Raw genomic sequence first — 18,159 nt, 5'->3', positions numbered from 1 at the left:
TAGTTGGGCTCAGGAGCAGCAGTGCACTACTGGATGCCAGCTGATGAATGGTGTCTATGCGTTTATGCCTTTTGCCATGTGCTAACCAGTGTGCTCACCTAGATAACAGTAGGGCATTGCTGCTCCCGAGCAGACTTTAAAGGACTAGTAAATACTGTAGATTTGTATAAACAAAAAATGCATGATAACAAGACCATGCAATAGCACTTAAAGGGACAGTATACACTCATTTTCATATAACTGCATGTAATAGACACTACTATAAAGAATAAGATGCAGAGATACTGATATAAAAATCCAGTATAAAACTGTTTAAAAACTTACTTAGAAGCTCTCAGTTTAGCTCTGTCTAAAAGGTAGCTGGAAAGCCCACTGCAAGTGGGAAATAAGACACTCCCCCTTCTTTTGCATATGAAAAGACCCTTTACACAAACAGGAGCAAGCTGGAGTAGGTAGCTGACGGTATTCACATAAAACTTTGGGGCTTGGTTAGGAGTCTGAAAATCAGAGCAATATTATTTAAAAATAAGCAAAACTATACATTTAAAAAAAAAAAAAAAACTTTATGGGCTATATAAATAGATCTACAAAACATTTATGCAAAGAAAAAATGAGTGTATAATGTCCCTTTAATCTGAGGTTCAAATGAGTAGTGTATATTTATTTTTTTTCCTAACAATTTTCAAAATTGTCTCTTTCCACTCCCACTGCACATGTGACAGCTATCAGCCAATCACAAATGCATATACTTATATTCTGTGTATTCTTGCACATGCTCAATAGGAGCTGGTGGCTCAAAAATGTAAATAGAAAAAGACTGTGCACATTTTGTTAATGGAAGTAAATTGGAAAGTTGTTTAAAATGACATGCTCTATCTGAATAATGAAAGTTTAATTTTGGCTTGTTTCCCTTTTAACTCTAGTTATATGCAAGCATTCTGACAAATTAGAGCATTTTCAGTTTGCTTTTTTATGTCTAATTAAACAAATGCTCCTTTTTATAATTGTGTTTAGCCCGTGCAGTGCATATGGAAGTTCTGTATTTACACATGTTGCTTATACGTGTTTGTGTAAATGTAAAAGAGGTGAACTTAAAGGGACAGTCAAATCCAAAATAAAATTTCATTATTCAAATAGGGCAGGTAATTTTAAACAACTTTCCAATTTACTTTTAGCACCAATTTAGCTTTGTTCTCTTGGTATTCTTAGTTGAAAGCTAGGTAGGCTCATATGCTAATTTCTTAGATCTTGATGGGCGCTTCTAATCTGAATGCATTTTGACAGTTTTTCACCACTAGAGGGCATTAGTTCATGTGTGTCATATAGATAACATTGAGCTCACACGTGAAGTTACTAGGAGTCAACACTGGCTAAAATGCAAGTCTATCAAAAGATCTGAAATAAGGGGGCAGTCTGCAGAGGCATAAATACAAGGCAATTGCAGATCTAAAATGTGTATTATTATAATTGTTATGCAAAACTGGGGAATGGGTAATAAAGAGATAATCTATCTTTTTAAACAACAAATTTTCTGGTGTTGACTGTCCCTTTAAACCCATTTATTTTGATTAAGAAGCGATCAGAAAATGCATCCTAATACACTGAATAGATATATCAGTGGCTAATAAAAGCAGCTCCTACAGTTGTATTGTTGAACAGTAATGCATCCTTTGAGTCAGTCATTTTGGTCTGTGTATCCTATAACCACTGTAGGGAGATGTCTCAGAAACTGTGCGCATCTTTTTTGAAAAGAGCAAAACCTTCCCACCAGCAGCAAAAAGTCTTCTGACCATCCATGAGGTGGATCAATTCCTAATGCAGCTTTCTAAGATGACAAAAGAAGAAGATCAACAGAAGGTCCTGGAAGACGTTGCACAAAGGTGAGGACCAGTAAATGTATAATGATAATGTCAAGCCGCATTAGTGTCTCACAAAGGTATCCTAGCTGCTGAGAAATGTTTGATGTTATACCAGTTTTGCTCATAACCAAATCTTAGTACATTGTGAACTTTAAATGCTTGGTATTTTTATAAATGTTTATATTAATGCCTTTCACGTTGATCTTTGTTTTTTCAGATGCACAGCCAATGACCTTAAGTGTATTATTCGTCTTGTCAAACATGACCTGAAGATGAATTCTGGGGCCAAGCATGTGTAAGTATCTATAAGTACTGATCATATAAACTGTAATAGTCTTTAGTTTGTAACCACCCGGCCGCCTTTAATTCCCATGTAAAGCCTGCGACAGACTTCTCGCACCGGAGTGCTACCTAACACCCATGTGAAAATACTCCTGATTCCATCCACCAAATCCGTAACAACCCAGAGTAAAAACTGAGCCACAATAAAAAGATTTAGTCCCCAGTGTGCCTGCATCCACTGCTTACCTCAATCCTATTAACCCTAAATAGGATTACTGATATTCCATGTCCCACCTAACTGTTGAAGTGCCATATATTCTTGAGCCCAGAAAATAAAATTAGGCACTTACCTGAATTTACATCTGCCTGGCAGCAGGGCAGCTCATCTGGTTTGAGAGGGCCTCCTCCCTCACATGGACCTACTCAGGCTTCCAAAATAGGGCAGCAACAGTTTGGGAGGCGCAGTGAGGATTATACCCCACAAGCTCCCAGATGCTTAAGAGCCACCACTGCTCTACTGAAGAGACTAACGTGGACTACAGCTAAACCCCAGGAAGACGGAGCAAACCTGCTCTGCTTCAAAATAATAAAATCTTGATTGAAGAAACTTCTTTCAGACACCTAAACTTTACCACCTCCTTGCAACTCGGGCAAAGAGAACAACTGGGTGTTGTGGGAAGGGAAGTGATACTTAACAGCTTTGCTGTGGTGCTCTTTGCCTCCTCCTGCTGGCCAGGAGTGATATTCCCAATAGTAATTAATTCGGCCAATTCGGAACTGAAATAATGAGCTGTTATATTGATCAATCTGAGTATCTTGTGAAGTTTATAGTATGAACTTACAATTTGCATGGGACCTGAGAAAAAAGCAACATTTATAGTTAAATTGCAAGAAAGCGGTGGGGGAGCAAATAATAAATGTATATGCAAAGTTTGCGTGGGGGGGGGGGGTTCTTCTATGTATAAGTTACATATTTTATATTATAATCTCAAAGTGTGTTAGGTGCTTTTAAGTTGGAATCTGGACCTGTGACTGAAGAAAGACTACAGTCTGCACAGCTTGACCCTTTATTGTTTATGATGACACATGGATGTCATCCAGACTGTGCCATCATAACAATCACGTATTGGAGTTGATCGTAACCATCTCCTTGTGGTGTTAGGTGCTTACGAGGTGGCGTCAGACCCAGAAACCTGGAAGTAACAGGGACAGTAAATAGGAGAAGGGAGCTGGATTGGGGGGTGCAAATAAAAACCCCTCAATCGCAACTTAACATAAAATAAAAAAAAACAGAGGGACAAATAAGAAAATCAAAACTCCAAAAATGCCACTAAATTTACATCATGGTTCATACCAACTGGTTCTATAGTACTCAGTTTAAGGATTTAGTATGTCTTCCATCTCAGTTTTATTAGTCTATCACCCCCTCTTTTTGTCCTCTTAATGTATTGAATTGCTTTAATCTTAAAAGGGACACTCAAGTCAAAATAAACTTTTATGATTCAGAAAGAGCATGCAGTTTTAAGACACTTTCCAATTTACTTTATCAAATTTATCACATTTTCTGGGGCCTCCTATGTTTAGCTTTCAACTAAGAATAGCAAGAGAACAAAGCAAAATTGCTGATTTTAAAGTAAAAGAAAGTACATTGGAAAGTGCCCTATTTGAATCATGAAAGTTTATTTTGGACTAGACTGTCTACTATCCTTGTGTGTCTATTACTACTATCCTTGTTATGTGTGTCTATCACTACTGTACTTGTTATGTGTGTCTATCACTACTGTACTTGTTATGTGTGTTTATCACTACTGTACTTGTTATGTGTGTTTATCACTACTGTACTTGTTATGTGTGTTTATCACTACTGTACTTATGTGTCTCTATCACTACTGTACTTATGTGTCTCTATCACTACTGTACTTATGTGTCTCTATCACTACTGTACTTGTTATGTGTATCTACAAAATGTGCTGACACTCCATCCTGCATCTATATTTCTTAAATGTTCCCCAAATCTAGTTTTTAGGGGCATTTCATGCGACCTGTATAAAGTTTCCAATAGGTACACAACATATATTCTGCAATTCATTAATTCTCTTATTTTATTTTGAGCTCTATTTCCATCCCTTCCAAATGTGTGATTATTATGGTGAATATGCTTACAGCATATACAATTCCTTATAGCACAGGTAGATTTTGTCAACTAATTTCCTGTTCCTGTTTTAGTCGGCTAGGGCTAATTACATTCCTCAAATTTAGATTTCTCTTGAAAATCACCTGACTTATTACTTCGTTGCTGTTGGCCTTTGAGTTTAGGTTTAGGGAACTGCCTTTATAGATTAACAATTCATTTGAACTATTTCATTATTGACTGGACATAACGGTTGGTTAGTGGGGCAGTTGTGTAAAGTTGATCTTTGCAGGTTTGACAATTTATTACTTTCAGAGCATGCATTTTTAAACAACTTGTCAATTTATTTCTGTTATCTAATTTGCTTTGTTCCCTTTTGTATTTTTTGTTGAAAAGCATACCTAAGTAGGCTCAGGAGCAGCAATGCACTACTAGGAGCTAGCTGCTGATTGGTGGTTGTAGATGTATGCCTCTTTTTATTAGCTAGCCTGATGTGTTCGGCTACCTCTCAGTAGTGCATTTCTGCTACTTCAACAAAGGATACCAAGAGAACAAAGAAAATTTGATAATGTAAGTACATTGGAACGTTGTTAAGTTGTATGCTCTATCTAAATCACAAAAGAAACATTTTGGGTTTTATATCCCTTTAAACAGCATTTATAAGGAAAATGTTATAGGACACATATCCGAAGACCTAGACTCCTGCGTTTATTTTCTGCATAGTCAGCTTGTCATCAAATGTCATTCCAAAAACCATATGCATCAGTTGTTGGCACACTGAGCACTTGCAAGCTGTGAATGTTGGTGCAGGCATCCTTTGGTTGCTAGAACAGTAAAACCTATTACCAAAATAGCGGTAACTTTTTACTAGAATCATTCTTCTTTACCATAGAAACCGTTTAATAATAATATGATCAAACAATTAATTATAAATCAGCTTTGACTGTTAAACTCAGGACTTGGGTGTTTTAAAAAAAAAAAAAAAAAATACATTTTGCATGAATACAGTTAGTGTTTTCTAGCTAATCTGTATTGCTAAGCATACAGTTCTTTGTTGTCCAAATGACTCAGAATGTGTTGTTACTATAGATTCTAATAGATTTTTTTTCACACTGACTAGCCTAGCAGGGTTTAAAACCTGACAGCCCTAGCAAAGTAAGGGGGGGAGGAAACCTTTTTGTGTGTGCGTTATATCTGGTGAAAATGTGGCTGATAAATGATTTATTTTTCTTCAGTTTGGACGCTTTGGATCCCAATGCATACGATGCCTTTAAAGCCTCTCGTAATCTGGGAGATGTTGTAGAACGTGTGTTACGGAATCAACAACAGGCACCAGGGATGAAACGTACACTAAGTGTCACAGCTTCACTTATGACCCCTGTGCAACCTATGCTGGTGAGAAGCTGATAAAATGTTACTTTATAATCTACAGTATGTATGGAGCACTGTCTATCTTTCTTTCCCTCTTTCTCTCCCCTAAAATCTCATGGTAATATTTTCTGCTTTCCTTTCAGGCTGAGGCCTGCAAATCTATTGCATATGCCATGAAGAAATGCCCTAATGGAATGTATGCAGAAATAAAGTATGATGGAGAAAGGGTCCAACTACACAAAAGTGGTGATCACTTTAGTTATTTTAGTCGTAGCCTCAAGCCAGTGCTTCCACACAAGGTAACACATGTTTGTTTTGTAACTTGCAACATTTTTTGTTTGTTCCATTAGCCAAAAATGTTTTTGCTAGAAATGTTGCATCTATTTATGGCTCTGCTCCCTTTTACAAAGTAATGTGTTAACACGTAATTCTAGTTGTTTCTTAGGTCACTTAAACTCAACATTTACTATTTAATTATGCATAATTATTGCTTTCAAAAAGGTTTTGTCCCAAATCTTATTTAATGTAATCCGAATGTTTCACCATGCTGTTAATTGATCTGGCAAGGAAGTGACCTTCTGGTTTACTCATTGCCATGGTAACAAACCGAGACACTTGGCATTTATCAGCTTGTATCTTCCTGCTTACTCCTCAAATAATGGTTTGGTGGACCAAGGACTTGTAAGTAACTATTTATTGTGCCAAAAAAAATTTGAGTCTGTATTCTCCCCCCCCCCCCCTAAGAGTTTTCATCCTGATTAATCGAAAACAGTGGTGTGGGAGGGGATATTTATGTTTATCTTGTACGTTTTCTTTCTTTACAGGTTGCTCATTTCAAAGATTTCATTCCCAAAGCTTTCCCTGGGGGTGACAGCATCATCCTTGATGCTGAAGTTCTTCTCATAGACACGAACACAGGAAAACCTCTTCCGTTTGGGACATTAGGTGTCCACAAGGTAAAACTTAAGACCTGTCCAAAATGTAGGTAGGAATCACCATGTTCTGACAAGTAGACGTGCTAAAATTATTATTTTTTGTTATTAGTTTGACATATTGAAATATTTTTTCTAAAATTGTTTCATTGGTGTAACAAATAAACAAATGCATTTGTTGATTTATTCTTGTATTCATCTAATATCTGATAGAGCAGTTTATTAACAAATGACTGAATGTCAGACTAAATATTTATTTTATTAGCTTGTGAAATATAAATAATGAAAAACACATTTTTTGTACGTTTACTAACTAGTAATTATTTCTTCTGTTATGTGTGATCAGTCCACGGGTCATCATTACTTCTGGGATATAACTCCTCCCCAACAGGAAATGCAAGAGGATTCACCCAGCAGAGCTGCATATAGCTCCTCCCCTCTACGTCAGTCCCAGTCATTCTCTTGCACCCAACGACTAGATAGGATGTGTGAGAGGACTATGGTGATTATACTTAGTTTTTATGACTTCAATCAAAAGTTTGTTATTTTAAAATAGCACCGGAGCGTGTTATTACTTCTCTGGCAGAGTTTGAGGAAGAATCTGACAGAGATTTTTTACTATGATTTTAACCGGAGTCGTTAAGATCATATTGCTGTTCTCGACCATCTGAGGGAGGTAAAGGCTTCAGATCAGGGGACAGCGGGCAGATGAATCTGCATTGAGGTATGTGGCAGTTTTTATTTTCTGAATGGAATTGATGAGAAAAGCCTGCCATACCGTTAAAATGACATGTATGTATACACTTCAGTATTCTGGGGATGGTATTTCACCGGAACTACTGTGTTAAAGGTCACTAATCCTTTTAATAACTATTCTCATGTTAAACGTTTTTGCTGGAATGTAGAATCGTTTACATTGCTGAGGTACTGTGTGAATAAATATTTGGGCATTATTTTCCACTTGGCAGTTTTTTGCTTTAATTGTGACAGTTTCGTTTCTCTTCACTGCTGTGTGGGAGAGGGAGGGGCCGTTTTTGGCGCTCTTTGCTACGCATCAAAAAATTCCAGTCAGCTACTTTTATATTTCCTGCATGATCCGGTTCATCTCTGACAGATCTCAGGGGTCTTCAAACTTCTTTGAAGGGAGGTAAATTCTCTCAGCAGAGCTGTGAGAATTCTTATAGTGACTGTGTATAAAAAACGTTGTTTTGTTTTCTTATGTACAAATTTAATTAGTGTTGTTTTTTACTAATGGGAACAAACCTTTGCTAAAAGTTGTGTTGTTTTAAAGTTTGATGCAATAACTGTTTTTTCAGTTCATTATTTCAACTGTCATTTAATCGTTAGTACCTCTTTGAGGCACAGTGCGTTTTTTTGCTAAAAAAGATTATAACCAAGTTGTAAGTTTTTTTGCTAGTGTGTTAAACATGTCTGACTCAGAGGAAGATATCTGTGTCATTTGTTCCAATGCCAAGGTGGAGCCCAATAGAAATTTATGTACTAACTGTATTGATGCTACTTTAAATAAAAGTCAATCTGTACAATGTGAACAAATTTCACCAAACAGCGAGGGGAGAGTTATGCCGACTAACTCGCCTCACGCGACAGTACCTGCATCTCCCGCCCGGGAGGTGCGTGATATTTTGGCGCCTAGTACATCTGGGCGGCCATTACAGATAACATTACAAGATATGGCTACTGTTATGACTGAAGTTTTGTCTAAATTACCTGAACTAAGAGGCAAGCGTGATCACTCTGGGGTGAGAACAGAGTGCGCTGACAATGCTAGGGCCATGTCTGATACTGCGTCACAGCTCGCAGAGCATGAGGACGGAGAGCTTCATTCTGTGGGTGACGGTTCTGATCCAAACAGATTGGACTCAGATATTTCAAATTTTAAATTTAAATTGGAGAACCTCCGTGTACTACTAGGGGAGGTCTTAGCAGCTCTCAACGATTGTAACACTGTTGCAATACCAGAGAAACTGTGTAGGTTGGATAAATACTTTGCGGTACCGGCGAGTACTGACGTTTTTCCTATACCTAAGAGACTAACTGAAATTGTTACTAAGGAGTGGGATAGACCCGGTGTGCCGTTCTCACCCCCTCCAATATTTAGAAAGATGTTTCCAATAGACGCCACCACTCGGGACTTATGGCAAACGGTCCCCAAGGTGGAGGGAGCAGTTTCTACTTTAGCTAAGCGTACCACTATCCCGGTGGAGGATAGCTGTGCTTTCTCAGATCCAATGGATAAAAAATTAGAGGGTTACCTTAAGAAAATGTTTGTTCAACAAGGTTTTATATTACAACCCCTTGCATGTATCGCGCCGATTACGGCTGCGGCAGCATTTTGGATTGAGTCGCTTGAAGAGAACCTTAGTTCCTCTACGCTAGACGACATTACGGACAGGCTTAGAGTCCTTAAACTAGCTAATTCTTTCATTTCCGAGGCCGTAGTACATTTAACCAAACTTACGGCTAAGAACTCAGGATTCGCCATACAGGCACGCAGGGCACTGTGGCTAAAATCCTGGTCAGCTGATGTTACTTCTAAGTCCAAATTACTTAATATACCTTTCAAGGGGCAGTCCTTATTCGGGCCCGGTTTGAAAGAAATTATCGCTGACATTACGGGAGGTAAGGGCCACGCCCTACCTCAAGACAAGGCCAAAGCTAAGGCTAGACAGTCTAATTTTCGTCCCTTTCGGAATTTCAAAACAGGAGCAGCATCAACCTCCACTGCACCAAAACAGGAAGGAGCTGTTGCTCGTTACAGGCAAGGCTGGAAGCCTAACCAGTCCTGGAACAAAAGCAAGCAGGCCAGGAAACCTGCTGCTGCCCCAAAGACAGCATGAACCGAGAGCCCCCGATCCGGGACCGGATCTAGTAGGGGGCAGACTCTCTCTCTTCGCCCAGGCCTGGGCAAGAGATGTTCAGGATCCCTGGGCACTAGAGATCATATCTCAGGGATACCTTCTAGACTTCAAATTATCTCCCCCAAGAGGGAGATTTCATCTGTCAAGGTTGTCAACAAACCAGATAAAGAAAGAAGCGTTTCTACGCTGCGTACAAGATCTGTTAACAATGGGAGTGATCCATCCGGTTCCGTGGTCGGAACAAGGACAAGGGTTCTACTCAAACCTGTTTGTGGTTCCCAAAAAAGAGGGAACTTTCAGGCCAATCTTAGATTTAAAGACTCTAAACAAATTCCTAAGAGTTCCATCGTTCAAAATGGAAACTATTCGGACAATCTTACCCATGATCCAAGAGGGTCAGTACATGACCACAGTGGATTTAAAGGATGCTTACCTTCACATACCGATCCACAAAGATCATCACCGGTATCTAAGGTTTGCCTTCTTAGACAGGCACTACCAGTTTGTAGCTCTTCCATTCGGATTGGCTACGGCTCCAAGAATATTCACAAAGGTTCTGGGTGCCCTTCTAGCGGTACTAAGACCGCGAGGGATTTCGGTAGCTCCGTACCTAGACGACATTCTAATACAAGCTTCAAGCTTTCAAACTGCCAAGTCTCATACAGAGTTAGTTCTGGCATTTCTAAGGTCGCATGGATGGAAAGTGAACGAAAAGAAGAGTTCTCTCTTTCCTCTCACAAGAGTTCCATTCTTGGGGACTCTTATAGATTCTGTAGAAATGAAGATTTACCTGACAGAAGACAGGTTAACAAAACTTCAAGATGCATGCCGCGTCCTTCATTCCATTCAACACCCGTCAGTAGCTCAATGCATGGAGGTGATCGGCTTAATGGTAGCGGCAATGGACATAGTACCTTTTGCACGCCTACACCTCAGACCGCTGCAATTATGCATGCTAAGTCAGTGGAATGGGGATTACTCAGATTTGTCCCCTACTCTGAATCTGAATCAAGAGACCAGAAATTCTCTTCTATGGTGGCTTCATCGGCCACACCTGTCCAGGGGGATGCCATTCAGCAGGCCAGACTGGACAATTGTAACAACAGACGCCAGCCTACTAGGTTGGGGCGCTGTCTGGAATTCTCTGAAGGCTCAGGGACTATGGAATCAGGAGGAGAGTCTCCTTCCAATAAACATTCTGGAATTGAGAGCAGTTCTCAATGCCCTTCTGGCTTGGCCCCAGTTAATAACTCGGGGGTTCATCAGGTTTCAGTCGGACAACATCACGACTGTAGCTTACATCAACCATCAGGGAGGGACAAGAAGCTCCCTAGCAATGATGGAAGTATCAAAGATAATTCGCTGGGCAGAGTCTCACTCTTGCCACCTGTCAGCAATCCACATCCCGGGAGTGGAGAACTGGGAGGCGGATTTCTTGAGTCGCCAGACTCTTCATCCGGGGGAGTGGGAACTTCATCCGGAGGTCTTTGCCCAAATACTTCGACGTTGGGGCAAACCAGAGATAGATCTCATGGCGTCTCGCCAGAACGCCAAACTTCCTCGCTACGGGTCCAGATCCAGGGATCCGGGAGCAGTTCTGATAGATGCTTTGACAGCACCTTGGAACTTCAGGATGGCTTATGTGTTTCCACCCTTCCCGCTGCTTCCTCGATTGATTGCCAAAATCAAACAGGAGAGAGCATCAGTAATTCTAATAGCACCTGCTTGGCCACGCAGGACTTGGTATGCAGATCTAGTGGACATGTCATCCTGTCCGCCTTGGTCTCTACCTCTAAGACAGGACCTTCTGATACAGGGTCCATTCAAACATCAAAATCTAACTTCTCTGAAGCTGACTGCTTGGAAATTGAACGCTTGATTTTATCAAAACGTGGTTTTTCTGAGTCGGTTATTGATACCCTGATTCAGGCTAGGAAGCCTGTTACCAGAAGGATTTACCATAAAATATGGCGGAAATACCTATACTGGTGCGAATCCAAAGGTTACTCCTGGAGTAAGGTTAGGATCGCTAGGATATTGTCTTTTCTACAAGAAGGTTTAGAAAAGGGTTTATCAGCTAGTTCCTTAAAGGGACAGATTTCAGCTCTGTCCATCTTGTTACACAGACGTCTGTCAGAAAATCCAGACGTCCAGTCCTTTTGTCAGGCTTTAGCTAGGATCAAGCCTGTGTTTAAAGCTGTTGCTCCACCATGGAGTTTAAACTTAGTTCTTAACGTTTTACAGGGTGTTCCGTTTGAACCCCTTCATTCCATTGATATAAAGATGTTATCTTGGAAAGTTCTGTTTTTAATGGCTATTTCCTCGGCTCGAAGAGTCTCTGAGTTATCAGCCTTACATTGTGATTCCCCTTATCTGATTTTTCACTCAGACAAGGTAGTTCTGCGTACTAAACCTGGGTTCTTACCTAAGGTAGTCACTAACAGGAACATCAATCAAGAGATTGTTGTCCCATCCTTGTGTCCAAATCCTTCTTCAAAGAAGGAACGTCTTTTACACAATCTGGATGTAGTTCGTGCCCTCAAGTTCTACTTGCAGGCAACTAAAGATTTTCGCCAAACTTCTTCCTTGTTTGTCGTTTACTCTGGACAGAGGAGAGGTCAAAAAGCTTCTGCTACCTCTCTCTCTTTTTGGCTTCGTAGCATAATACGTTTAGCCTATGAGACTGCTGGACAGCAGCCTCCTGAAAGAATTACAGCTCACTCCACTAGAGCTGTGGCTTCCACTTGGGCCTTTAAGAATGAGGCCTCTGTTGAACAGATTTGCAAGGCTGCAACTTGGTCTTCGCTTCATACTTTTTCCAAATTTTACAAATTTGACACTTTTGCTTCTTCGGAGGCTATTTTTGGGAGAAAGGTTCTTCAGGCAGTGGTTCCTTCTGTATAATGAGCCTGCCTATCCCTCCCGTCATCCGTGTACTTTTGCTTTGGTATTGGTATCCCAGAAGTAATGATGACCCGTGGACTGATCACACATAACAGAAGAAAACATAATTTATGCTTACCTGATAAATTCCTTTCTTCTGTTGTGTGATCAGTCCACGGCCCGCCCTGTTTTAAGGCAGGTAAATATCTTTTAAATTATACTCCAGTCACCACTTCACCCTTGGTTACTCCTTTCTCGTTGATTCTTGGTCGAATGACTGGGACTGACGTAGAGGGGAGGAGCTATATGCAGCTCTGCTGGGTGAATCCTCTTGCATTTCCTGTTGGGGAGGAGTTATATCCCAGAAGTAATGATGACCCGTGGACTGATCACACAACAGAAGAAAGGAATTTATCAGGTAAGCATAAATTATGTTTTTCCTCACAAATAGTAGTGATTTTTTTTCTAAAATTAAGAGATATTTAAATATATTTTTCACAAGTAAAGTCAAAAACTGTAAGGGAAGGCTAAAATGCTTGTGATATGCATCAGGCTATCCTAAGGATACATTTAAAGGACCGCTAAATACAGTAGACTTGCATAATTAACAAGTGCATAATTAAGACAATGCAATAACACCTCAGAATTTCAAATAAGCATTAGATTTTTTTTTTCTGGCAAGCTTAATTTTGTCTCCCATTTTCTGGCCCCCTGTATCGTGTGACAGACATCAGCCAATAACAGACTAGTATACGTGTACCATATAAGCTTGTGCACATGCTCAGTAGGATCTTGTTCCCCAGAAAGTGTGAATATAAAAAGACTTTGCAAAATGTGATAATGGAAGTAAATTGGAAAGGGTCTTAAAACTGCATGCTCTTTCTGAATCATAAAAGTTTTCTTTGACTTGAATGTCCCTTTAACAAGGAAATGTGGGCAGACTTGATAGGGCTCCTGGTTACCTGCCATCAAAAGCTGTTTCCAGTCTTTTCTCAACCATATCACTGACCTCATTTGAAAAAAAATAAATAGTAAGTAGTGTTTTTGCATATTAATATTAGAAACTTTGGTGTAAAATACATGTCTTCTTACATTACTTTAGGGTTCAGCATATGTCCTGGTAGATAACCGTAACAAACAAAAAATCAGCTCTCAGCCACCTAAAGTCTGGGTATCCTACATAGTAAGACTTTAAAATGAAATACATAATTGTTAAATAATATTGATTCTTGGATTAGTTAACCCCAATGATTGTTTTTAAATCTATTTAAACCTGTATAGGCTATTGTATAATGTGAAACCTTTACATTTTAATACAGGGTATTTTTGTAGTGTCCTTCATGGACACATGAACATTTTTTCCTATAAATCATGAGATCTGTTAGTAATTACATATAAGTATCACATGTAAAATTTGAAGATACAAATGTTTTCAAATGTCTAATTCATCACTCTAATTAAATGTAACATTCCTTCATTTGATTTGTTCTATGTCATCTTAGTTATTTGTCAAATACATTTTTAAACCTGTCTAGATGATAAATACAGAGCAGACTGCAAATGTATGATGTATATGTCACCACAGATCCAGTTACTAATAATCTAGGACATTTGTCTTGTTAAAACATGGCAGAAATAGCATGCTTTTTTTTTTTTCCCATAAGATATTGAGTCTACGAGTCATCACATGTAGGATTAAAGTCCAGTCCTACAGGAGGAAGAAAAACACCCCACACAACAGAGATTTAATCCCTCTCACTTTCCCATGAATCCTTAGTCATTTTTTGCCTCCAGCAAGGAGGATGTTGAAGCTTGAAGTGCTGATTTACACCGATTGAAAGTGGTTCTCAAACTGATGTGAGACCCGATACCCCCCTCAGAGAGCCCGAGAATAGGACACAGGGGTGTAAAAGAGTACATGGGCAGTGAGAATAATTCTCCTGTGGGAGTTTGTCACTTGCCTGCCACAGGTGTCGCTGAGACTGGTCCTCCACCCTCCACCTTTTAGTGCGTCAGAGTACTTCTTTCTTAGATCCTTTGTCAGTGCATACTAAACAAGATAAACAAGATAGGCTCTTCTACTGGAAGCAGGTCTCCTTCAGCTAAGCATGGTAGAGTGAGTGCAGTCTATTAGGATGAACATGTATACAGGATTGGACATAGTTACATACACCAGATAAGAGTACATACAGTTTTATGCACTTTTGGGCACATTTTTACACATTTACCATAAAAGTGAGGTACTGTCTCTTATTAAATTGATTTTTGGTATTCAGTACATACCAGAGCTCTGTTCCTTTTTCTCAACATTTTTTTAGCTAATTTTTTAATTAGTTTCTGAGCTTTCCTCTATGCAGAGCTCAGGGAGTTAACTTTTTCTCCAACATAGGTGTGTCCGGTCCACGGCGTCATCCTTACTTGTGGGATATTCTCTTCCCCAACAGGAAATGGCAAAGAGCCCAGCAAAGCTGGTCACATGATCCCTCCTAGGCTCCGCCTTCCCCAGTCATTCTCTTTGCCGTTGTACAGGCAACATCTCCACGGAGATGGCTTAGAGTTTTTTAGTGTTTAACTGTAGTTTTTATTATTCAATCAAGAGTTTGTTATTTTAAAATAGTGCTGGTATGTACTATTTACTCTGAAACAGAAAAGAGATGAAGATTTCTGTTTGTAAGAGGAAAATGATTTTAGCAACCGTTACTAAAATCGATGGCTGTTTCCACACAGGACTGTTGAGAGGAATTAACTTCAGTTGGGGGAACAGTGAGCAGACTTTTGCTGCTTGAGGTATGACACATTCTAACAAGACGATGTAATGCTGGAAGCTGTCATTTTCCCTATGGGATCCGGTAAGCCATTTTTATTACAGACAGAAAAAAAGGGCTTCACAAGGGCTTTTTAAGACTGTAGACATTTTCTGGGCTAAATCGATTTATATATAAACATATTTTATACTCCATAGCCTTGAGGAATTATTTTAATCTTGGGAATTTTGTAAAATAACCGGCAGGCACTGTATTGGACACCTTATTTTCTAGGGGCTTTCCCTAATCATAGGCAGAGTCTCATTTTCGCGCCTGTATTGCGCACTTGTTTTTGAGAAGCATGACATGCAGATGCATGTGTGAGGAGCTCTGATACATAGAAAAGACTTTCTGAAGGCGTCATTTGGTATCGTATTCCCCTTTGGGCTTGGTTGGGTCTAAGCAAAGCAGATACCAGGGACTGTAAAGGGGTTAAATATAAAAACGGCTCCGGTTCCGTTATTTTAAGGGTTAAAGCTTCCAATTTGGTGTGCAATACTTTTAAGGCTTTAAGACACTGTGGTGAAATTTTGGTGAATTTTGAACAATTCCTTCATACTTTTTCGCAATTGCAGTAATAAAGTGTGTTCAGTTTAAAATTTAAAGTGACAGTAACGGTTTTATTTTAAAACGTTTTTTGTACTTTGTTATCAAGTTTATGCCTGTTTAACATGTCTGAACTACCAGATAGACTGTGTTCTGAATGTGGGGAAGCCAAGGTTCCTTCTCATTTAAATAGATGTGATTTATGTGACACAAAATTTAGAGAAAATGATGCCCAAGATGATTCCTCAAGTGAGGGGAGTAAGCATGGTACTGCATCATCCCCTCCTTCGTCTACACCAGTCTTGCCCACACAGGAGGCCCCTAGTACATCTAGCGCGCCAATACTCCTTACTATGCAACAATTAACGGCTGTAATGGATAATTCTATCAAAAACATTTTAGCCAAAATGCCCACTTATCAGCGAAAGCGCGACTGCTCTGTTTTAGGAAATACTGAAGAGCATGAGGACGCTGATGATATTGGTTCTGAAGGGCCCCTACACCAGTCTGAGGGGGCCAGGGAGGTTTTGTCTGAGGGAGAAATTTCAGATTCAGGGAAAATTTCTCAACAAGCTGAACCTGATGTGATTACATTTAAATTTAAGTTGGAACATCTCCGCGCTCTGCTTAAGGAGGTGTTATCCACTCTGGATGATTGTGAGAATTTGGTCATTCCAGAGAAACTATGTAAAATGGACAAGTTCCTAGAGGTCCCGGGGCCCCCCGAAGCTTTTCCTATACCCAAGCGGGTGGCGGACATTGTAAATAAAGAATGGGAAAGGCCCGGTATACCTTTCGTCCCTCCCCCCATATTTAAAAAATTGTTTCCTATGGTCGACCCCAGAAAGGACTTATGGCAGACAGTCCCCAAGGTCGAGGGGGCGGTTTCTACTCTAAACAAACGCACCACTATACCCATAGAAGATAGTTGTGCTTTCAAAGATCCTATGGATAAAAAATTAGAAGGTTTGCTTAAAAAGATGTTTGTTCAGCAAGGTTACCTTCTACAACCAATTTCATGCATTGTCCCTGTCACTACAGCCGCGTGTTTCTGGTTCGATGAGCTAGAAAAGGCGATCAATAATAATTCTTCTTCTTATGAGGAGATTTTGGACAGAATTCGTGCTCTCAAATTGGCTAATTCTTTCACCCTAGACGCCACTTTGCAATTGGCTAGGTTAGCGGCGAAAAATTCTGGGTTTGCTATTGTGGCGCGCAGAGCGCTTTGGTTAAAATCTTGGTCAGCGGATGCGTCTTCCAAGAACAAATTGCTTAACATTCCTTTCAAGGGGAAAACGCTGTTTGGCCCTGACTTGAAAGAGATTATCTCTGATATCACTGGGGGCAAGGGCCACGCCCTTCCTCAGGATAGGTCTTTCAAGGCCAAAAGTAAACCTAATTTTCGTCCCTTTCGCAGAAACGGACCAGCCCCAAGTGCTACGTCCTCTAAGCAGGAGGGTAATACTTCTCAAGCCAAACCAGCCTGGAGACCAATGCAAGGCTGGAACAAAGGAAAGCAGGCCAAGAAACCTGCCACTGCTACCAAGACAGCATGAGATGTTGGCCCCCGATCCGGGACCGGATCTGGTGGGGGGCAGACTCTCTCTCTTCGCTCAGGCTTGGGCAAGAGATGTTCTGGATCCTTGGGCGCTAGAAATAGTCTCCCAAGGTTATCTTCTGGAATTCAAGGGGCTTCCCCCAAGAGGGAGGTTCCACAGGTCTCAATTGTCTTCAGACCACATAAAAAAACAGGCATTCTTGCATTGTGTAGAAGACCTGTTAAAAATGGGAGTGATTCATCCTGTTCCATTAGGAGAACAAGGGATGGGGTTCTACTCCAATCTGTTCGTAGTTCCCAAAAAAGAGGGAACGTTCAGACCAATCTTGGATCTCAAGATCCTAAACAAGTTTCTCAAGGTTCCATCGTTCAAAATGGAAACCATTCGAACAATTCTTCCTTCCATCCAGGAAGGTCAATTCATGACCACGGTGGATTTAAAGGATGCGTATCTACATATTCCTATCCACAAGGAACATCATCGGTTCCTAAGTTTCGCATTCCTGGACAAGCATTACCAGTTTGTGGCACTTCCGTTCGGATTAGCCACTGCTCCAAGGATTTTCACAAAGGTACTAGGGTCCCTTCTAGCGGTGCTAAGACCAAGGGGCATTGCAGTAGTACCTTACTTGGACGACATTCTAATTCATGCGTCGTCCCTTCCTCAAGCAAAGGCTCACACGGACATTGTCCTGGCCTTTCTCAGATCTCACGGATGGAAAGTGAACGTAGAAAAGAGTTCTCTATCTCCGTCAACAAGGGTTCCCTTCTTGGGAACAATAATAGACTCCTTAGAAATGAGGATTTTTCTGACAGAGGCCAGAAAAACAAAACTTCTGAACTCTTGTCAAATACTTCATTCTGTTCCTCTTCCTTCCATAGCGCAGTGCATGGAAGTAATAGGTTTGATGGTA

General features: G+C 40.2%; 1 protein-coding gene across 2 annotated transcripts in view; it reads left to right on the top strand.

Annotated features, from left to right (window-relative positions):
- Positions 1-18,159, top strand: part of LIG3 (DNA ligase 3) — a 224,307-nt gene that overhangs the window by 35,704 nt on the left and 170,444 nt on the right. For both annotated transcript variants that reach the window (XM_053707435.1, XM_053707434.1), the window contains exons 6-10: positions 1,714-1,880; positions 2,077-2,154; positions 5,508-5,667; positions 5,787-5,942; positions 6,468-6,599. In XM_053707435.1, the coding sequence (XP_053563410.1) occupies positions 1,714-1,880; positions 2,077-2,154; positions 5,508-5,667; positions 5,787-5,942; positions 6,468-6,599 (693 nt within the window). The remainder of the gene's footprint in view (positions 1-1,713; positions 1,881-2,076; positions 2,155-5,507; positions 5,668-5,786; positions 5,943-6,467; positions 6,600-18,159) is intronic.

Source organism: Bombina bombina, chromosome 3, assembly GCF_027579735.1.
Source record: "Bombina bombina isolate aBomBom1 chromosome 3, aBomBom1.pri, whole genome shotgun sequence".
Classification (NCBI taxonomy): domain Eukaryota; kingdom Metazoa; phylum Chordata; class Amphibia; order Anura; family Bombinatoridae; genus Bombina; species Bombina bombina.
This window is presented reverse-complemented; position numbering and strand designations above follow the sequence as displayed.